Source organism: Sinohyriopsis cumingii, chromosome 9 (assembly GCF_028554795.1).
Source record: "Sinohyriopsis cumingii isolate HCF-2022 chromosome 9, ASM2855479v2, whole genome shotgun sequence".
NCBI lineage: Eukaryota > Metazoa > Mollusca > Bivalvia > Unionida > Unionidae > Sinohyriopsis > Sinohyriopsis cumingii.
The window spans coordinates 115,677,639-115,702,341 of record NC_142969.1 but is presented as its reverse complement, the minus strand read 5'-3'; the positions used below and the strand labels follow the sequence as shown (position 1 = coordinate 115,702,341).

The 24,703-nt window shown below is 35.6% G+C and overlaps 1 protein-coding gene across 1 annotated transcript in view; it reads right to left on the bottom strand.

The window, feature by feature from the left end:
- The window catches only part of LOC149792514 (uncharacterized), a 67,043-nt gene that overhangs the window by 36,514 nt on the left and 5,826 nt on the right, over nt 1-24,703 (bottom strand). The window contains exons 3-5 of the mRNA XM_089971132.1: nt 14,046-14,170; nt 12,917-13,509; nt 9,954-10,007 (exon numbers count right to left, since the gene is read on the bottom strand). Coding sequence (XP_089827258.1) covers nt 9,954-10,007; nt 12,917-13,509; nt 14,046-14,170 — 772 coding nt within the window. The remainder of the gene's footprint in view (nt 1-9,953; nt 10,008-12,916; nt 13,510-14,045; nt 14,171-24,703) is intronic.

Genomic DNA, 24,703 nt, shown 5'->3' with positions numbered 1-24,703 from the left:
CTAATATCTGAAGTCATACAACACATACATTCCTGTACTAATATCTGAAGTCATACAACACACACATTCCCGTATTAATATCTGAAGTCATACAACACACACATTCCTGTACTAATATCTGAAGTCATACAACACACACATTCCTGTACTAATATTTGAAGTCATACAACACACACATTACTGTACTAATATCTGAAGTCATACAACACACACATTCCTGTACTAATCAATGGGAAATAGAGATGCATGAAAATGTCTCCGACGAAATTATTTCTGTATCTCATAAGGATCATTATATTTCAATAGCAGGTTTGAGATATGCTATACGTCACGTGCTCCATGAACCTTTCACTACACACATGCACATAAAACATGTTTCCACACATCCATCATACGAGAGAGAGAGAGAGAGAGAGAGAGAGAGAGAGAGAGAGATTTTAATATAACACCCTTTGTATTATGTTAGGCATACACCTATCCTTTTCTCAAGAAGTATTACAAATACTATACCGACTAGGCTAAGTAGTAAGTGTCCCTAACTGTTATGTATATTAAATTTGCTTGTTTGTTGTTGTTTTTTTAAAAATTTATTTCAATGTATGCCATTGTAATATAACATTGCATGTTGGACTTAACTTTGTTCAAAATCAAGTTCATTTTCTACTTGACCTTTTTTAAGTCTGTAAGCAACTAACATATAGCTAAAATATTTTCTATATGTATGGGTTTAATGTTAGGATCATTATTAATAGAAAATAGTAAATGTATTTATTTTGGTCTGCGTCTTGGTTATTGGGATTTAACTAGCGTACCTGACATAGTCCAGATTCTATATTATAATTTTAGTAACAGACCTTCTAACTATAAATAACATTTTACCTTGTAAACATTAGAAACTTCCAGATTGAAATTTTCCATTAGGTAGTAGTTTGTATTTAGAAAATGCTAATTGTGACCTGAGATCAAGTAGAGGACTAAATAATCATGTACTGGAAAGATTATTTTTTGTTGCTGTTAGGTCTAGCAGAAACAACTGTATTATTGCTGTGTCCCATTAGTTTCTTTGGATTTGACATTTATTTCTTCAAATTACAGAGTGCTCATAAAAATACTATTAGTCAGAGACATTCACCGGGATTTATAGCGAATTCAGTCATGGAATTTTATTACTGTGATTCAACAAAGACTGATGGCACAACACCATGTTACAAGCCACCACAGACACATCAAAACATTCAGCGCTGGATTTAATTTGGATTTCCACTAAAATTTATGCACAACTTTTATTATTAGGACTTGTGCCTGTAATTCTAGGATTAGTTGGGATTTAATTCGCAATACCATATTTGTTTTACAATTTTACTTTGGATTCTAGGGAATTTAATTTTTGTTGAATTTTACAAAGCTTGTTGCTTCTCACTCTTTTCTATTACACGTTTTAAGACCCTATAATCCTAATCCTAATACTTTCTCATTGTTCAGGACACTACGTATGCGTCCGAATATTGATTTGCAAAATTAAATTAATTGATTTAGGGTCATGAGCTTATTTCCCAGGTTGATGCTAACATATGTGATACTAACCCCATAGTATTTCATTTTATATTTACACACGTGCTCACTCTCATCATAAATACATACATACATACATACATACATACATACATACATACATACATACATACATACATACATACATACATACATACATACATACATACATACATACATATAATAGCAATGCCAAATCTTGTGTCAAGGTGTTGTGTGTAACACGCAAAAGACAATAAGAAACAGGTTTGATGGCAATAAAAAGTTATGCTCCAGTAATTATTATGTACAATACCTATCAGACAGAAATCATTCATATTGGTGGAGTTTTTGAATCAGTATCTTAGTAACAAATCTCAGGCTTCATTGGAAAGCATTGTCGCCTTTTGTATATGCATTCAATAAATTTGAAGTAATGATGGAAATGGCTCTGGAAGTCATTAACTGTAAGTACACTAAGCATACCCATAATTCGAATGCATCAGTTTAAAGAAAGCATATAAACAGTCAAATATGTTCTACAGTTCTAAATTAAAATGTGACCTTCACTTACACAAGTGTAACACATTTGCTGATGCTTCGTGTAAGATATTAACTACTTCACATATTAGTTTCGTTCAGGTTATATATCTGTTGAGATTCAGGCAAAAAATAAATTGGTTCCCTTTACCCAGGGAAATATTTTTGATAATTGCTAGAGTGAAATAATATATTTTCTCACTGCACGACAATAGACACTAATAGCATTATGACCAAGACATTTAAAGTTATTTTTAGACGTTTATGTTGTCGAGCGGTAAGTATGGCTTCTTTTTCTTTAAATATGAACCGAATTCAATTCCTGCAAAGTACAAATCCTTATTTTGTATGTTATGTTTATTTAATTTAATTTATATTTAATTTAATTTGTCTGTTTGTAAGTTTTATTCTTTTTAAATTTCATTACATGTCAAAGTAATGTAATCTTGTTTACTTGATTTGTCATTTTTTTTCTTCAGAAAATTAAGTTTGACCTGACTCTTGTCATAAACACCTAATAATAGAAACGCTAACGCTGTTTCTATTTTGGGCTTAGTTCCGGACCTTGATCCAAAAGTCACTGAGACAAGTAAACAATTTTCTTTTTTTATTTTATTCTCCGAGTAAAATTTTGGTTTTTATCAAGATCATACTGGGAGTACGTGACTTTAGATATGTAAACAACATCTATTTCGCAATTCTGGGTTTTCCGAAGTTGAGCACTAGTTAGATTTAACAGTGATGTTTATAGAGATATTTCTTAGTAAGGCTTTTTTATACCTTAGACACCTTAGACACTGGAAAAGTGTTTAGTTGTGACTAGATGAGTTTAAATTTTATTTTTTGGGAATTATTAAATATTGTTCCTGAAAATATTTGAATGGTCATACAGAATTCTTGAACAAAGACATTTCTTGAAATTTTCTTCGGAAATTCAAACACCGGAACATTGTGAAACAACAAAGAACTGTAGACAGCTACGAGCTAAAGCATACGTCATCGTCTTTCATTTTGGATTTTTTGTCTGGACTCGAACTTGAATTCGTTAGAACATTTCATTACTTGGACTTCTAACATTTAATTCGTGGATTATTCTATGATTATTTCTGGATTTGATTTCTTAAAACCGCAAGTTCTTACTTTTTCATTTTTACATTGCTTTTCCAGGGAAATAAATTATTTATTAAATTTTTCAAAGTTTATTGTTTTCACTCTTTTTTTTAAAATACTGTTTAATAGATCTTACACACGATACATAAGAAATTAGTTGCTCGTGCTCGGGATATTTGAATTTTGGCTAAATGTTCTAGAAACCTCATTTTTGGAAATTCGAATTCCCCATGATTTTAAAATCTTTAAAAATCCCAAGTATTCATTTACAATTTTTAAATCTTTAGTGAAATAGGCAAGCTTTTTCTAAAACGTTATCAAGAGTGGGAATCTTTCTTTCAAATTCTACCTAGGAACAATTAGATCTTTTAAAAAAGATGAATTGATTCAACTTGCCATAAAATATGATCTTTCTGAGGCAAAAGCTTCCTTAAAGAAGCAAGAAATAAACAAATATTTTGGTTCAGTATTTGGTAGAAAAGAATGTTTTGGATAAAAGTGCCTTGATTTCGGTCAGTAAGTCTGACTCTGACATAAAACTAAAGGAATCAGAATAAAATTCAAGATGGAACTGGAGTGGAGGAAGCCGGAACTTCAGAGAGATAAAGAAGAAAAAAATGCAGTTGCAATTGAAGAAAGAGAAAGAACAATTGAAATTGGAGGAAGAGAAATAAAAAAATGTTATTACAAAAAGAAGAAACACAAATGCAGTTACAATTTGAGAAAGAGGAGAGAGTGGGACATCAAAGAGAGAAAGAAAAACAGATGAAAATGCATTTAGATAAGGAAGAAAGAGAGAAAGAAAGACAAATGCAGTTACAAAAAGAACAAATGCAGTTACAGAAAGAGCAAATGCATTTACAGTGAGAGAAAGTGGAGAAACATATGCAAATGCAGCTACAAAAGGAAGAAAGAGAGAAAGAGAGAGAAATGCAAATGCAAACAGAGAAGGAATGTTTGGCATTGATATTGGCATTACAACATTTTGAAGTTTACATTAATTCAGCTCCTTCTTCGATTATTGGGTTTAGTGACCACAACCCCATTACTTTCATCGGCAAGATGAAAAATAAAAATCAAAGACTACTAAAGCAGAGTTTGTTGTTGCAGGAATATTATATTGACATCAGGCACATCAAGGGGAAAGATAATTGAATAGCAGACGCACTTTCCTGAGTATTGAAATGTATTATTGCATGTACACTTTGTATATTTCATAAGGGTTCTTCTTATGTGCTTTTTAACCTCATGTATAATTAATCTAAAGTAAAAAGAAAGCCGTATCATATACATCTTTCTTTTTCTTTATGGGGGGGGGGGGAGTGTTATGCATATTTTGATTTAATTTATATTTGATTTAATTTGTCTCTTTGCAGGTTTTAATTTTTTTAAATTTCATTTACTTGTCAAAGTAATGTAATCTTATTTACATGATTTTTAGACAATTCAGTTTGACCTGACTCTTTTCATAAACACCTATGTCAGTGTTTGGACTATATTTCACCTTTATTTGATTTTTTTCGCTTTATAGAATATTTAATTCATGTCACTTTCATTTTCTGAACTTGATGCAGCTTTCATCTCAGAGACTTTATATTGAAAAGTCAATACAAATGTCATAGTAAATTTCACGACTAAGACATGGTTTTACCTTTAAGCTACGGTTAAACACAACTGAAAAAATAAATAAGATTTATATGTGGCGCATCCTGAGCGGATCATTAGGTTTATCATCCTGAAAAGTACAGTTTCTTATATTGTATTGTTATACGCAGGAGGTCTCTTTACCGAGAGAATTACACAATCGCCTGAGTTCTGCCTAAAGTTCCCTGTTTTCCCCTATTTCAAGGAATTATATACATTTGTGATCAACTGGAAAGTCTCATAACGCGCAAGACTGTTATTAATTTTTCTCTAATACCCAATGACCACGAATATCCCAACTTCATCATCACATTTTCACGGTTGTATGGCTTCTCCTTAATATGATTCTGTAACTTAGCACCAGTACTTTTAACCATTAAAATACAAATTCAACTCAAACACCCAAAAACAAGGAATTATTTTCCTACTCTATCTCCTTGTCAGCCGAACCACGATTACGAACCTCATTTCACATATTACTTTACACTACATTTACCATCATGCCAACAATAAAAGGCGTCTCCAGGCAACGGAACAACCCCTTCTCGATTATTCCTTTGTACAAACTATCAGTTTATAGCTTCTCTTTTTGAGATATTTTTTTTGAAAGGGATGAAAGATCAATCAATTCAAACTGGACGAGTTGTCAATCATAAAGAGATTCAATGGAGATTCTGCAATTGCCTTATATGGAAATCATATGACAAGAAACACATGTGGATTAAATTTCAACAAAGTAACACAGTTTATACAAGCGATCTTATTTATAACGGTTTCCTGCACTGAACTCTAAGGGAAGTTAGTGCCCAAATATGATCTCCTCGGGATTTCACCAATCGTTCTATGAACATACCGATGTAGAGAAGAATATAAAACACTTTACTGCCATTAAATTAAAAAACAAATTTGACCATCAAAAATTTGCCGCACTCAGTACATCAAGCCTGAAAAATTTCATCCAGCAAAAATCATTTATATTGTTGCATTTGGGTGAAATAATATATTGTTCTTTGGACATACAAAGTGCTCTGTAATATTTTTGGAAATAGATAACATCTGGGAATTATAGCTAATTCAAACTAGGAAACAATGAGCTACATTAATTTGATAAATAAAAGACACATCAATAACATTCCGACCATTGGAATATTACTACATCAGAGACTACCGGCCTCTATAGGCACATCAACACCTTCAGCACTGGAAATTATTTGGAACACCACTAAAGATTATTCAGAACTTATTCATCAGGACTTGTGTTAGTAATTCTACGATTATTTGGGATTTGATTCGCAATACCGTAATTTCTTGTTTGTTTACATTGTCACTTTGTATTCTAGGGAAATAAATTATATGCTGAATTATACAAAGTTTGTTGCGTCTCATTCTTTTTTTTTATTGCTTATTTTAAGGTTATAGAATGGTAATACAACATGTATAATCCTATAGATAATGCTACCTGAAACTGCATGGCAAGGAACACCATTTTATCAACCGATACAGTCCAAGGTCGTCCGAAGATTAAAAGGCCAACTGTAACATGTATGACTGGTATTAATAATCTTATTTAACTTCTCTTGGAAACATTCAATTTGAAAATAAAAAAGTGAATCATTTCCATGATATGCTATGTATGCATGCAGATCAGTTCTGTTCATAGAATTTGCATTATAAATCGTAGTTGATATCTCGTTACAAGATAAATATATCGATCAGACAGCAACCTTCAAGCACTAAAGCTTCGTATAGTTTCCTGATTAATACCAATGAAGGTTTGCTTGCTTTCTACCACTCTTCCATGTCAGGTCGTGATGTGATTATTGTTCTTCCCGACATCTCCTATTTGTGTGAAATTTGGTGTCGCTATCTACGCATCGATCGAACAAATACGGCCTATGGTTTATAAAGTAACTTGACAGAGTTCAAAATAATGAATACAACTTTACTCTTACTAATGTTTATGATGTAACTTGGCATATTTCAAAATAATCAATACATTTTTTTTGTCTTACTAAGGTTTATAAAGTAACTTGACAGAGTTCCAAATAATCAATAAAACTTAAATCTTACTCTAAGTATATGACTAATAAACACATAATTGAGACGGATTTAGTTCTCTACTTTTAGTGACACTTTATTCTCTGATCGATCAAGTGCATTCAGGTCTTTCAGACATATAAAAAAACCCAGCCCCACTCTTTAGTATTTTGTTACTGGAACAGTCGCTCTTCTATAATTTGACCTGTGCAGATATATCTACATTTAAGAAAATTTGCACAATTATCTGACCTTGCCTGGTAAGCTATTTTGACCTGTGCATGTTGATTGCTGACAAATGTCTTAATGCATGCATTGGTGTATTTTGATGCTGTGACCAGAAAGGTGGTTCAATTTCAGCTTGCTGTTTAGGATTGTTAGCCACCTTGCTTTTGATAAGTTAATAAAAAATGGTCCTAAGTCAATCCAAATTAATGAACTATGATCTGGGCCGAACTCAGTGCCAAAACACAATACAGGTTAGCAGTGTCTTATGTGTGTGTTGAAATGCTCGATCGAAGCATGCCTTCAATAAGATCTTCACAACATTATTAAAGTGTTTAATATGGTCAGGACTGCAAAGCATGGACCTAAACTACATGACTTCATAAAGGATAAAGTCCAAATTTTCACCTCAGTCGAATGAGAGATCACTTCCGAGTACTCGGGTGTAAAAAGTCCACAAAAGTGCTAGGGTTATTCTGTTATACGCCAAAAAAGCTTGCAATGAAATTATCAGGAAGGTTGAATTTGCATAATGCAAGCAAATTAATTTGTTTTGATCTTCTTTTGTGTTTTATCATACGTTTTTAGGTATAATGGAATCTCTTTTTTATTTAACTAATATCGTTTAATGTGTATGGCCAATGATCGAACATAAACTAATTTAAATTTACACACTACACATGCATAAAGCGATTTTCTATACCTCTATACCGTTTTGAAAACAGTCGTGTGGACTTTCTGTCGAACAAATCGTTGTAGCTTCCTTGTTACGTGTATCTCAAAGTGTAGGTATGTATGCACAAAGCGAAATTAAAAACTTGTTTTGCATGGCATGGCATTTCTACCTCGAGATACCATTTGATTACGTGTACCTGGCTCACCCGCAGATATCATAACACAAAGCGAAACTGTAAACTTATATTCCCATGACCTTTCCACCTCATAATGCCGTATAACTACCGTGTGCCTGCGTCGCCTTAGACACCGAACTATGACTTAACTGATCGTACTTTCATTAGAAGGTTAGCTTTGTTTTGTTGTAGACCGTTTACACTTCCTTTTTGTTGCTGTAGATCGTTTACACTTCCTTTTTGTTGCTGTAGACCGTTTACACTTCCTGTAGACCGTTTACACTTCCTTTTTTGTGCTTTAGACCATTTACACTTCCTGTAGACCGTTTACACTTCCTTTAATTTTGCTGTAGACCGTTTACACTTACTGTAGACCGTTTACACTTCCTGTAGACCGTTTACACTTCCTTTTTTCCTAATTTCTCATACTGGCCTCCTTGCATTGATTTTTACAGCTTTAATTATTACATCCATGGCCGTTTTCTTATTTCCCATAATTGCTGTGGTGTCTCATTTAAAGCGTAAAGACTGAACATACGTGTCGTTTGTATTAACACTTTTGGGCTATTTTCGATGGATAATGCCAGTCTTAATAAACCAAACCACTAAATAACCCAGATGTATCTTCTTTTCACATCTCGAGTCAGTCTCTCAGAGGAACTCCTTAGTTTCCCTCATGACCAATTACGATGGCTTATCTATGTTTGAACAAATTACCTCATATTAGCACGTTTAGTGTATGTAAATGTTGTCTCTCAAGAAGACTGATATAGTACGAAAACTTCAACACTAATAATTGTTACTGCACTACCAGAAGTAACAGAATTTAGAAGTTTGTACTGGGATAATAGTTGGTCAAAATTATGTGAAAGATTAAAAATTCATAAGTTATTTAAATTTTATGAAATTATTGATCATTAATGACTATTTCTTTTTATACCTTTTACTGCTGATCTAACAAGTTATGTTCCAATAAATAGATTTGATTTTGAAATTCCAAAATGTAGTTCACAAATTACCTGAAACATATAGTTTCATCTCAGCTTCTATGTAATGTGTTTAAAGCTGTTTTTAATTTTATAAATGAAACCAAAAATGTTCCATTTAAAAACAAAAAACGATTCCTTGATTTTCTATGACTATCAAAGGATATTTCTACTATATGTATCATATATATGTTTCACTGACAAGCAATTGATAATTCTCTGTATACGTTTCTTATGATATTATATATCAACGGATATTTCTACTATAAGATTTTCATGACGTTCGCTAACCATCAAGTGATATTTTTACTATATGTATTTTTCATGACATTCGCTAACCATCAAGTGGTGTTTTTATATATTTGTTTCTTCTTCATGACATTCGCCGACCATCAACTGATATTTCCACTATATGTATTTTTCACGACATTCGCTGACGATCAAGTGATATTTCTACTATATGTATTTTTCATGACATTCGCTAACCATCAAGTGATATTTTTACTATAAGTATTTTTCATGAAATTCGCTGACATTCTAGTGTCATTTCTACTATTTTTCATGACTTTTGCTGACCATCAAATTATATTTCTGCTATGTGTATCATTCATGACATTCGCTGACATTCAAGTGCCATGTAAAAATTAACATGTGTTTTTGTCAGTCTTAGATTGTAAAAAATAACATGTGATTTTGTCAGTCTTAGATTGTAAAAAATAACATGTATTTTTGTCAGTCTTAGATTGTAAAAAATAACGTGTTTTTGTCAGTCTTAGATTGTAAAAAATAACGTGTTTTTGTCAGTCTTAGATTGTAAAAAATAACGTGTTTTTGTCAGTCTTAGATTGTAAAAAATAACGTGTTTTTGTCAGTCTTAGATTGCAAAAATTAACATGTGTTTTTGTCAGTCTTAGATTGTAAAAATTACCTGACCATGAATAATTTGCGCACTTATTTCGTGAGGATATTTTCAATGTACGTCACAAAAGCTTTGACATGTCAAATATAGCATGATATAAAACAAGCTTACCTCGAATTTGTTCCTCAGAATTAGACGACCCATACAAATGACTTTCAGAATGGTCTGAAATTAAAACAATAATTGTATTATTATTATTTGTTTTATGTACACTCATATCTATTGGATTCATCTAAAGTTTTCAACAGCAGCTTTATTGCTCATTTGATGTCCTCAGTTATAACACAACCATCTTCTACTACGAAATGCATGCCAGCAAATAAAGTAAAAATCTCATCAATTTGTAGTCCCCTTATTTGCTATAGATTTCAAGGTAATAAAAATAACTTGACAAAAAGAAATTAAGAAATTCTACCACAAAATCCACTTAATCCACAAACTGAAGAATCCTAAATTTTCCAGAATAAGCGAATATCGCTTTTATACAGGAACACATTGTTTCGTTTTCTTCCATCTATCATGACACATTTACTTTCTATGCTGTTTAAAGCTGTCTACAGTGATGCATACAAATTAACAATAGCTCAAGATATATTTTCAAGAGAGATTTGAAATTCTCAAATTAAATAAAAAACGGAACATCGAGTCTACATTTTCAAGAGAGATTTTAAGTTGTTGAATTAATTCACAAACAGAAAAAGAGACACATTTTTCAAGAGATAATTTAAATTATCGAAATAACTCACAAATAAAACATAGTGACAACTTTTAATTGGATGAATCCAAAAAATTTTACTAGTTCCTCACAAATCCATAGACACTGCGAAAGGATCCATACAGTTGTGAAAGGGGCACCACGAATGTCACCATGTTATGTGTAAATCTGAGTGTTTCTGATTCTGTTTCATAAAGATAGTATTTCTTCTGTCCTCCTTGCTTACGTTGATATATGGAAATAGTAGTTAGAGCTTATTATATTTTAGCAATTATTATTGTTTCGCACCAACTGTTCGTGTAGTGGATAGCCAATAAAATAAATGAAAAATCACATTGATAATTTTAGAGTCTGGTAATGACTTATTGCACCAACAACTCGTGCGGGGTTATCAAGTTCCTTCGGAACACTAGGCAACAGCACACCATAAGACTAAAATAAAAATAACAATTTCCATTGTTTGCATGATCGTTCCTGAAGGCTGCCGTCAGAGTCATTTTACGCCTCCAATAGCAGTGTTTATTTTTAACAGGTGATTGTTCCAAACAACATAAGAAAGCTACAGGTAAAACAGTGAAGTGGCAGGAACCAATTGCAACATGCATTCCTCCAGGTAAAGACAGACTCTACACAATACGCCTTCACTAAACAACAAAGAAATATAGAAGATTTTACGTTCAAATATGTAAATACACCGTATTTAACTTTGTTTTATTTCGTTTAGATCTCAACAAAATAGTACATCATTTGTTTTACAATTTAAAGAATTCAAGAGTAAAAGTTTGGAATGCACCAAAAAAATAAAAAAAACAACACGTTATGTCTTTAGGTTCTTTTAAACAGTAACAAGAAAAATGTGAAGACAAAAAGTTTTGTAAAATTTAACAAATAATATATTTCATTAGGAAAACAAGGTAAAAATGAGAAAAAGACAAATCAAATCCCCCTAAAATAATTCAAGAATTAAAACAATAGAAGTCCTAGTAATAAAATGTCCTAAAAAAACTGACTTCGAATCACGATGAAATCCAATGTGGGAGGCGGTGACGTATGCTGTGGTCAGCGTCGTCCTGATGTGTCAACAGTTCTTAGTTGAATCATATAAAATAATACTCTAGTGCAGTGCTGTCCAACCCGCGGCCCGCGGACTGATTTTAAATGGTCCGCCAGAGCTCGAGCAGCTATATAGTCGTTGCTTTTCAGTTTTCTGCTGCGGCCCTCGGCTTCATGAAAATAAAATTTCAGTGGCCCATGGTGTCAAAAAGGTTGGACATCACTGTTCTAGTGTTTGAATTCTGTAAATTTCGATAACTGTCCTTGTCCAAGAATTAATTTAGAGCACAAGTATTTCCAGGGGAAAATAATCTCATGGAATCCAAATAATTTGAAGAAAAATTAAAAAATTCAACTTAAACTGGTCACAATAAAAAACGCTTTGACTTCTCAAGTGTTAAGGCAAGAATAATAATTTTTTCTCAATACATCAATATCAAATCTAGCTACGGCGCAAGCAGATGCCCAGCTGATTGTCAGTCCACTGGGAAACTCTAATTGATACATGCCATTTGTCACGTATTCCAAGTATGGCTTTAATTAAAACCAATGATTTTTAATCTAGGTAAGAATAAAAATTTAAAAAAAGTTGTTTAAAAGAACCCTATACTAGTTTCTGAATCAAGGTCAGGAACTAGGTCAGCATTATTTACAAAGTTTATATTATTAGGTTTACGAAAACTGAACTGAATTTCTGGAAAATGTGAAATCCAGTAAATAACATTACATTACCATAGTATGTAATGGAATAAAAAAATTAAAACTAACAAACAAACAATTAATTTAAATCAAATATAAATTAAATCAAATATATATTACACTACTTATTTCCATGTTATCGCATTCTGTAAATACGTATCGTTTTTAAACCACTGAAGCGTATCTTTCTATACTACTACTACTACTACTACTACTAATAATAATAATAATGATAATCATTGTATAATATTAGCACCTTTATTCTCTTGAGGGTGATCCTTCAAGACAGTTAGCTTGGACCACACGTTTTTCCTATCGAATCTTGTAAACAAATACGGATTACTGATTGATACAGACAATTTTGTCTCTATGTTCATTAATGTTCATTATCCCTCTCTGAAAACTAATGAATTCAATACGACATGGGTCTTTTGCCTTTATTTATGCGTTGTAAATTATGTCATATTATTTTTGTTCCACAGCAATTTTTTTTATTTTTATTTAAGTGTTGTTGTATCCCCACACGTGTGGTTGGTGACAAAGAAAACCCCTAAAATCAAAAGGTTTGATCTGCTACTTACGAGAAAACATTACATATCCAAAATACCTCCAAAAATAGTAGACCCAGAATTATTATGCTGGTTTTGTGGAGCGCTCCCGCTGTATCCCGCTCTCGTCTGTCCGCCACTTTTTCATTTCCATGCTCTTCAACCATTGCAGCCCGCCTATCGTCCAATTTAGAAGCTTTCTTAATAGGATCGTTATCCCAATTAATATCATTTTCAATGAAAATTGAATCCAGTGACCGAATCTTATGATTTCCTTCCATATTTGTCACTCTCTTTCGTCGATCTTTCGCAAGTTTATTATGCGTTTCACTTCCAATCAAACTATCACTAAGTAATTGATGCGAAGGGATATCAGACAGTGAACCTGGAAAATTAAATCCTTCACGATCCACATCGATGTCATTTTGCATAGACTTTTTATTTTCTGAATACAATATCGAATTCGGTCGTTGGGAAATTATGTGTTCACTGTGGTTAGAAAAATCGGGTATCGGTTTCCACACGCAATTAGCCTGTACAATTTTCTCATACATTACGTGCATACCATCAGATTCCAACAGATGGAGGGGATATTTGCTCTGCATAGCTTTGAAAAACTTTTCAGTAGTTGTCCTTGACTCTTCAACCAAATCTGAAAAGATTGTCAGTGTAACAACCATAATTATTACCGGAAAATATATTCAGGAATGTATACCCACCCAGACTCCTAAAACGTAAGACAATTAAAACTTAACCGATCTTTAGTACAGGGTTGTAACAAGCAATAAAGTTCTACAGAAATTGAATTATTTGTAAAGTGTGGCAAGTGCTAATCTTGCATTTGCTGTACAATTCAGTTGAAAAGGTTTTAAAATCTCTCCATAGGCGTGTCAAAAATGTATTGCACATTTACTACTTGCTTCCTAAAAGCAGACAAACAGAATTTACCGATACACTTGTAAAGTCAGATTGAAACAATCAAATGAAACTTTTTGTCAAACAGTTCTCAAATATATATTTACACCTCATCGAAAACAGGTAAAGTAGATGTAACTTGAATAAGCTGATACTACATTTAAGCGCTTCGAGTATGCAAATTAAAGAAAATTTGAATAAGTAAATAAACATTTCAAATGTTTTCATGCTATTTACATCGCATCCTTGTTAAAACTGGAGATGAGAACATACCTTTCATATAATGAATGTCCAGCATTAGTTCTCCAAGTACCAGCAGGCAGTCGACAATATTCAGTATTACAACCATTAGTAGCACATGTTTGCTGTGTAGCACGCGGCGACCGTGGTGACGGAATCTGAAAAACAAATATTCATTTTTTTCTTGCACAATTCGAAATTGTATTACAAATAGAATATAATTTACTGATAGCGAAAAGTCTCTATAATTTATCTTTACATAAATATAGTCTATTTTTTTTAAAATATGAATTTCTATTTACCTCAGTAGGTACTCTGTATAATAGATAATATCCCCTCAAGTAAAATAAACAAGTCTCTATGCTTTTTTTTCTCCTTTGCACAATTTCTACGTCTGACATAAATTCTTTTGTTGTCAAGAATAGAATGTACTGGATATTTGCATGCATGTATGACTGACTGACTGACTGACTGACTTTATTTCCTCTTTAAAAAGAGATTACATCAGATTAAACAAATTCATGATAATACAAGATCATAAAATAGAACAGAAAATTGACATAAATACAATAGTAATACTGTGTCAGCTATCGTATTGACAAAACGAAATATCTCAATACCTGCAATTATGCAAATCTGCAATCATTTGGCTGAGCATGCCACTGATCTTTTAAACGTTGCATGATGATGATAATATTTCGAAAAGTTAATACGTCTATAGTGTTATGTGCTTAACATTAAGTCCGAGATAGCAACGAAAATGAAATGTAAAACTTATAACAGTGTAATTCTATATGTAGTTTCTTTTCTTCATATGACGCATGTATTTATGCATATATATACTTGTTTGCGCGTATGCGTGCGTGCATGCATTTATCTATGACTGACTGTCTAAATGACTTAGTAACCTCTACAACAAAGAGTATATCAGGTTGCTAAGATACATATTATACATATCATAGAATTATGAGACACATCATAGACGAGAACGCAAGCATGATATATACATCGTCAACTAATGCATTTACAAAATGAGATATATAAATATAGAAAACCATATAGAAATCTCTTGGAAATAAACATAAACAAATACATAAACAAATACATAAACGCACACACAAACAGCTGTCAGACAACAAAATTTGCGGATATGACAAGAAGACTTTGGCCTTTAATTGTTTATATTTAATGTTAATTTACTACTTACTTTTAATATCATGTTAGGGCATGTTAGTTGATAGTAGGGCACACATTTTATTGTAGAATGAAGCTATGCTGTTTGCGGTCACCAACATGAGCCTATCTGATACGTCATCGTCAATAGACGACATGCAGTCAACCCTGCTTCCAAGAAGTGTCTCCAACAATATATCGTCTTCTTGATTGAATAAGTTAACCCCGTCTCTCACTTCTAAAGAGTCAATCACTCTCTCAAAGAAAACATTTCGTTCCTCAAGCAGCATTTCGCAGCCTAAAATAAGATGTTTCGCTCTGTCGTCAGTCTCTTTTCCACAGAGTTTGCATACCATAACTTTACCAACAGGCATGATATATAGTTTCATTACTTCAGAGAGAGGCCATAACATGGATGGATATTTACGCCCAAGAAACCATATATTACTTGGTTTTAAGTCCAAATGAATGTTTCTGAAGTGAATTAAATCATCCCTTAGTTCCATATTTGCTCTCCAGGTAGTTTCTTCATGGTTTTGGATAATATCAGTAATATGTCGATTCCAGATGAGTTTTTCTTCAGTTTGTACTCTTTCTGCATAGTCTAAAAGAACATTTCCCATACCATATTTCTTAGTTATTCTGTCAATATCAGGTATAAATCCCGTCAGTTTTAGCGGGTTGTTCAGATACTGACATAGGCGCATAATGAAAATTTTTTTCCAGATAAAAGTCCAATCGCCCTTACATAATCGGTTGAAAAGGAGCAATTTCATCCTATCTATGTATGCTTCCATTGACCAGAGTCCTAAGGTACTACTTGTTGCCTCCGTAGGCGAATATTTATCGAAAGCTTGCATACGTCGCGCTGCATATCTCTGGCATAACTCAAGTTCTTCTATATTTGAGTTTGTGATACCTGACCATAGTTCACATCCATATAGGACCGAGGGTAGAATAATTCTTTTCCAAATCTTCAGACTTGTTAGAGGGTTCATTCCTCCATCTCTGATACCAATAAAATATAAAGAGTTTAACAAGTGTTTGCCTTTATCACATGCTTCTTTTATCGCGTCGTTTGGTTTTAAGTTGTATTTTAGAGGTATGCCGGCATACTTCTTACTTTTGACTGCCGGAATTGGAGATTTGTCGAGCATAAAAGAAGGTATACCAGTCGTTCTTTTGTTAGTAAACAAGATGGTGCAACTTTTATCTGCATTATATCTTAATCTCCACCTTTTCGCATAGTCGGAAATTGTATCTAGCAGCTGTTGCATTGAATGACGCGAGTTAGACATTACAGTTGTGTCATCTGCTAATAAGACACAAGGCAGGTGGAGATCAACAAGATTTAGACCTCGCAAAGTGTGATCTAATTCCGTGATCAAATCATCTATCATTACAAGAAAGAACCAGGCAGACAAGATACGGCCCTGTCCTACACCCTGCATAATATCGAAGCGTTTGGACAGCTTGCCCGCATATAAAACAGAGCTTGTTACTCTCTCAAACGAATCTTTCATGATGCGCCAGGTCTTCCCTTTGATGCCAAGTCTGTACAACTTGTAGAATAACCCGTTATGCCAAACTGTGTTGAAGGCTTTAGCATTATCAAGAAATGTAGCATAGACAGGAGTATTTTTATCCAAATAGTAGCATATAGATTCTTTGATACAGAACGCTGCAGTGATACTACCGCAATTATTTCTAAAACCCTGTTGCAACGGATTTGGAAAAGAAATCTGTTTAGAAAATATAAGTAGTCTACTATATATAATTTGTTCTAGAACTTTCTGAAGCACTGGAATTATAGTTATATCGCGGTAATTATTCATATCTAATTTGTTCTTTCCCCCTCCTTTGAATATTGGTATAACCAAACCTTGTTTAAAGTGGCACGGGTACTTCTCGGCCTCGTACACTTTTGTGAATATAATTTCAAGTAATTGTACACTGCTTGGAGGGTCCGCAAACAGTAAATGCTCAGCAACAATACCGTCGTGGCCACATGCCTTATCTTTATTGAGAGAGCTAATTGCACTACTGATTTCGTCTCTAGTGGGGATTTTATCAACAAGTTCATCAAAGTGTGAATAGGTTTCTTTAGTTTGTTTTCTGACCTCTGCTAAGACCATCTGGTAATGATTTTCATCATACAGATAAGTATTGTCAGGCAGTGATAAACTGGAGAAATGATTTGCCCATAACTCTCTAATAGAGTCGTGATCGCGTACAATTTTTCCGTTTGATTCGATTTCGTGAATGTAATCGCGTTTATTTCTTTTATTCCGTATAAACTTATAGAAAGTAGAAATATCGAGCTCTGCAGCCTTTTCAAGCTCACTAAATTGTTCTCTATCGTATATTTCTTTAGCTTTCAATAATTCTTTTGCAAACAATTTCTTCGCTTTCTTATAGTTCGCATATGATATATATTCCCAACCTCTTGGCCTACCATTAGAAATCCATACCCTGCGTTTCAGCCGCATTTCCGTGTGAAACTTTTTTACGTTTAATAGTTTCCAATAGGGGTTAGCGTATGGGCAAAACCTCTTTATGGGGAGAAACCTAGATGCTGCTTCATGTAAAATCTTTACTGTGTCTTGAATAATAATTTCAATATCGACATTCGTCGCTAATTCTGCTTTATGCATTTGCGCTAACAATTCGTTGCGTGTTGCTTCCTTATATCTATTCATTTGTTCTGCTGAGGCTTTCTTCCAATTTATGGAATGAATGATATGCTCGTCAGCCATTGTTGCCTTATGTACTAAAGGTGTGACCAACTCTATTTTTACAGGAAGATGATCTGAAATGTTCAAAGGATGATCATCTATTATTTCTGCCTTAACCACTAAATCGAATTTACTTTTTTGCAACAGTATATGGTCTATCAAAGATTTTGATTTGCCATCGGTTGAGAAAAAAGTAAAATCTGGCCCTTCACAAATGGATTGACTATTAACAGATATTAAATGTCTATCGCTCAGAAACTTTTCCAGAATAGTGCCTCTAGCGTTTGATGTTAAACAATTTGCTTTGGAGCTAAACAGTGAACTTAGCTGACCATTGAAGTCTCCGGCAAGTACGGGAATGCCTTCTTTGCAGAAAATATCAAACTGATCCTTTAGTTCTTCTATTGTTTCGGAGTAACTTGCAATAGGAAAATTAGTTGATGGCAAAAGTGCCCCGAATATAAAATATTTAAGTCTATCATTACATTTTACCTCTATCCCTAAAACTCTGTCACTGCCAACGCTCGACAAGGGATTAACGCGGAGTGATTTCCTATAAAGGATTGCTATTCCCCCGAACCCCGTATGCCTTAGCCTTTCTTCGAAATTTACTGCTAGTCTTTTGTCAGAGCGTGCGAATGATTTAAAATCTGGATGTATATTATCAAGGAAATTGAGCTGCTCCGGAAGAAGCCAATGCTCAGTAAGTACAGCAACATCTACCTCATTTAGCAAAGAATACAAGTAAGGTGACCCGTACATGACTCCTTTTACGTTCCACGTCAGCAAACGAAATGTATGACTAGACATTAGTTGACTTAACGAAAAATAGATTTTCAACACAAGTATTGCAAAGACTATATAGCAATTTACCATAATATATGTATTTTACTTACTACTCCTTTATTTATTTACGCCAGTACTGCTGGGTGTCCTTATCACCATAATCCTCATACCATTCTCTTGCCCATACAAAATTTGGCCAAAAACCTTCCTCTAAAACTTTCTCAAAGTCTAACTTATCTACCGTGATTAAAACAGTAAAAGTGTCCTTTCCTCCTTTTACTCGCCAATGCTTTAATATCTGAGAGTCAATTACTTCTACCCCTTTAATTTTAGCGTGTTTTTTAATACAGGTTCTCATCTCCTCTCTTGTTCTATCAACTGGTATTCTTGACATTAGAACTCGACGTTCATAAGAGTTCCTCATTCGTTTATGTGGTCTGTAGTTTCTGTTGGTTGTGATAACTTCAATCGGTTTGTTTACTTTATCAGTGTCCTTCAATGAGGTGCCCGGATTATTTGCTAATGGTGACCTTCTCTCCCTATCGTTGTTCCTTGTGTGTACTCGTGCCGAGTATTTCTGATCTTGGAGATAATCACGTACATCGTTATCTTTAACTAATGTAGGTTCTTCGTTGGAAGTATTGAGTATGGTGGACAGTGTCGACGCCACTCCTTCCCTTAAGTCAGTTGACTTGGCCGTATATTCCGTTTGATCCGATAAATGCTTCCGCCGTTTGATATAATCAGAGTCCAGAGCATTTATCGCTTTAGCCCTCTTTTCCGTTTGTGTTTCATTTGAATGATTGCCCATACGCACTATATCAGCTAGTAATGTCTGAGTTTCTGCCTCACATTTTGAAGTTACATTTTCTTTAGCCTTGTTATATACTTTATCACCGAGCAATTGGTGTAGAAACAGCTGGTGAGCATTTATAGTTTCCAGCTGGTTATTTTTCTCCCTGAGTGAGATTCTCAAGGCCAGGTTGTCTTGTGATAACTTCTTCTCTTCCTCTTTGCATCTTCCTAATTCTGATTGTAACCTAGTCGAGTTAACATCTCTACTGAGCAGTTCTTTACGTATCTTGTCAAGCTCAGTTTTCAATTCATTTCTAATGTCATCTTTCATTTGTTGAATACTGCTTTGTATAAAATGTTTTAGGTCTATTATCTTGTATAAGTTCTCTGTTGTTATTGAACTGTCATTTTTATCATTTGATAGTGAAGATACTGAATTGTGATCTGATAACGTTATCACCTGTTCTGGTTTTGGTTCAGATCGCTGAGACTGTTTGTTAGATCCTTTTCTTTTAGATGCTTGACTCACGCGTGTACTGTTATCAATCGTGCCCGTGCTCGGCTTCTGTCTCGACGCAAGGCTTTTCACTTCAGATAAGTTGTTATCTCCTGTTAAGAAATGGTATAGAATAAATATATCCTCAGCTAATCTCTCCTCTAGAGGAGCACTATCACATCTTACTGTTCTCTCAACTATACGCGTCACAGGGTAATTGACATTTTCCAATTTAGCCAGGTCGTGAAGTGATAGTCTTATATCTTTTAAACTCTGTACATCCAATTCCAAACACATCTTCTTTTTAAATTCATCTCTGTCCAGAGTTCCAAATTTCGAATCAATTTGAAGGTATATATTTTTTTCGGTCTGGGTTGCTATTAAGTCTTCTTCTAAACCGGACCTTTCATCACCACTGAAACGCTCATCTATTTCTAGGTTGTCATCCATGTTCAACGGTTTATAGTGAAGTCCGTATACAATTGATAAATAGGTTAATACCTGTTATATATCGCTCGCACTTGCACTAACGAATGTGAGCCCTCTTCTGCTAGGACAGATATGTAACAGTTGTATGTTCTGTTACCTCTCGTGCATCACTTAACTGAAATTGTTCTCATTGTTCGAATGATGAATGATATTTGGTCTAACTCAGAACTTAGCTCAGAATTAACACATGGTAACGGTACCAAAGCTAACGCATCCGCTACCATAATATTTTGAATTCGTACATATGTGATTTGCTCACTATCTACTCACTAAAAAACTAAATATATAACACAGATAAGGAAATAACTACTGGCACTAGGACTGAGTACACATTTACACTGGAATGAGTTAACGTGAGTTAACGTGAACAACAGTTCACAAAAGCATCTCACAAAATACATATAGTCTTTAACAACGATACTTAATGTATTTGACATTACCCACACATCATGTTTCCAACATCATGATCCGAATGCCCCAATGTGAATTTAGATCTTATCTAGAATCTGACTGTAGATGGCAAATCTCTGACATGTATATGGCATATCGTCATATATAGTAATTATGAGCACTAAATCAGTACATGTACGAATCACAGATCGTGTACGAATTTCAACTCCTTTTTTCGCAATAACAATCACACACAACATAAAAGAGCACTTAAGTGTATATATATATGTACATACATCTATCAGGATATCTCTGCCATTTTTAACGTCATATATTACACATGAAAACTAGAATACTATGCTTAGCTTTTCATCCCTTTGCACATTGTTGACGACCAAGACAAATATGCATTTTTTTTTTACACGTTACATGATTAAATGGAGTGTCACACTCACCCGCTGCGTCCATTGATCCAAGAAGATCCTTCAGAATAATCCAAGAAATTGAAATCCACAAAATATAAAGTATAAAATATAAATTTAGTCCAGAATATAAATATTATTCACATATAATTCACATCAGTTATGCACAGCAAAGTTAAACAAAACTGTGTGCAAGTTAATCAAAATGCAATGATCACGGAATCGAGTACTCGAGTCACAAAATCATGAGAATGCGATTATTTATTAAAATAAATATTATTTATGCCACAGTAGCAACAAGCGGAATTTATAGCCGCAAACCTGCTCGCAGGCGGATCAAGCCAGTAGGGTCGTTCACCACTGACAGGGAGCAGCAGTGAAACCCAGCAGTCCCCTGAGCGACTGAGCAGCCTTCTTCAGGAATGCATTGCTCACCTCTTTGGCATGAGGAAGGGGCTAGAAAAGGTGCCCTAAATTTTTGCTTGCTCTAAACCTTCCTAGCCAGTTTACCGCGGATGGCGGCGATCCTACTACAGCGGATGAAATATACAAAAAAGAAAATGAGGATTGTTCCTCTCACACTTGGCGCATGGAATGTGTGCACCGTACTGGACAGTGACGATGCGGAAAGACCCCAAATGAGAACCGCCCTAATAGGAAATGAACTCGCAGATACAACGTGGTCATTGCTGGCTTGAGCGAAACCCGACTTGCAGGAGAAGGTTATCTCTGTGAAAGAGGTTCCGGATACACTTTCTTTTGGAGCGGCCGAGGAAGTGTAGAGAGCCGCGAGGCTGATGTCGGCTTTGCAGTGAAGACAGCACTGATTGGCAAGTTGGTTGGACCTCCCAATGGAATCAACGACAGACTCATGACCATGAAACTCCCCTCCTGTCTGGAAGAAAGCACCTTAACATCATCAGTTGCTACGCTCCCACCTTGACCAATCCGGATGAAGTGAAGGTCAAGTTCTATGAGAATCTTGACTCCTTCATTGCTGACGATACAATTGCTGACAAGCTTGTCATTCTTGGTAACTTCAATGCAAGAGTAGGATGTGATCACGTTGCCTGGGATGGAGTACTAGGAAAGTAGGGAGTTGGTCACTATAACATCAACGGTCTCCTTTTGCTCCGGACTTGCGTCGAGCATGAACTGCTGATCACCAATACAGTCTTCCGCCTTCCTCGCTCTAAGCATTGGCATCTCATCGACTGTCAGGAAGAGAGACAGGCAGAATGTGCTTGTTACCAAGTCTTTGTGCGGTGCCGACTACAGAACAGACCACTTCCTCATCATCACCAAGCTCCACATTCGCATTCAGCCTAAAATACTTCCGCAGGGAAACACGGCTCCTAAGCGACTAGACATCACCAAGCTGACACGTACCAGTACAAAACAGTCTCTCGTGAATGCCCTGGAAGAACGTCTGAAATCCACCCCTCTGGACAATCAGAATGTGGAGATCGACTGGGCGGCATTCAGAGAGCTGGTCTAAAGCACGGCTTCGGAAATCATAGGACCCTCATCCAGAAAGCACCAAGACTGGTTTGAAGAGAACTGCGACGAGTTCAAGCAGTTGCTGGATGAGAAACAGCGCATCGACCAAACCTACCTCAACAACCCCAAGTCCACCTCCAGGAAAGATGCGTACAACAATATACGCAGAGCTGTACAGCAGAAATTTCGTCAGATGCGAAACACATGGTTGAACAACAAAGTTGATGAGATCCAGTGCTACGCAGACAGGCATGACATGAAGAAATTCTACAAAACCCGGAAAGAAGTGTTTGGACCTAAAACTCTGGATCATCACCCCTTTCTCAGCGCAGACAGGAACACATTAATTACTGACAAAGAGAAAATTCTTCAACGTTGGGCTGAACACTTTGACAGCGTCCTGAATCGCCCTTCATCCATCGACGATGAAGCCGTCAGTCGTCTCCCCCAGTTACCCATCAACGAAGCACTGGATGACCCCCCAACCTTGCTCGAGACAGAGAAAGCGATACGTCTGCTCTCCAGTGGCATATCGCCTGTTTCTGTCTCCATCCCAGCTGAAGTCTACAAGGAAAGTGGCACAGCCATGATATAAAGGCTCACCAACTGTTTTACTAATGTGGCAGCAAGAGGTAATCCACCAGAAATTCAAAGACGCTTCCATAATCAACCTGTGTAAGAGCAGAGGGAACCGCCAGGACTGCGACAACTACGGGGTATATCCTTGCTCTCAATCGCAGGAATGATTCACGCCAGAATCCTACTGAACCTCGTCACTACGCACTTTGACCAGGGACTCCTGTTAGAAAGCCAGTGTGGATTCCGAAAAGAACGTGGATGATGTTTGCTGCGAGGCAGATAAAAGGGAAATGTAAAGAGCAAAACGCCTACTTTTCCTTCATCTACGTCGACTTGAAAAAGGTCTTTGCTACTTTCAGCAGAGAAGGCTTGTGGAAGGTAATGTCCACGTACGGATGCCCGAGAATATTTAATTTATATCCACGGTGCAGAATTTCCACGACGGCATGCAAGCACGAGTCCAGGACGATGGAGAGACATCTGAGCCATTCCCACCAACCAATGGCGTCAATCAGGGTTGTGTTCTGGCACCATCACTGTTCAGTCTATTGTTCTACGCCATGTTGACTAATGCTTTCAGAGATGGAGATGTTGGAGTCGGCATCAGGTACCGTACAGATGGAAAAACTGTTCATGCCCAGGAAGTTTCAAGCGAAACCCAATGTTATGACAGAAACCATCAGGGAATTCTTATTTGCTGATGACTGCGCCCTAAACGATGGCTCAGAAGCCGACCTGCAACGCAGCGTTGACAAGTTCTCCTGCTCATGCACAAGCTTCGGTCTCACCATCAGTACCAAGAAGACTGAAGTCCTGCATCAGCCGGCCCCTGGAAAGCTCTATGTTGAACAACATCAATGTCAACAGCCAAAAAACTCAACGTGGTGAACCGCTTCACCTACCTTGGCAGCACACTCTCACAGAGCGTCACTATTGGTGACGAAGTGAACCTCCGCATTGCCAGAGCCAGCAGCTCAACTTTCATCAGACTGTATGCCAATGTCTGGAATAGAAGAGGCATCAGCATCCAGACCAAACTAATGGTCTACAGGGCAGTTCTGCTCCCCACACTACTTCACGCATGCCAAACGTGGAAGGTGTACCAACGCCACGCCAGGAAGCTGAACCACTTTCAGGAAAATCTTCAACATTAAGTGTCAGGACAAGGTTCCCGACACTGAGGTACTCGCCCAAGCAGGTCAACCCAGCATCCACACCATCCTGATGCAGTCCCAGCTACGATGGGCGGGACATGTTGTACGCATGTCAGACAATCGGCGGCCTAAGAGACTCTTATATGGCGAGCTACAGAAAGGACAGCGATCC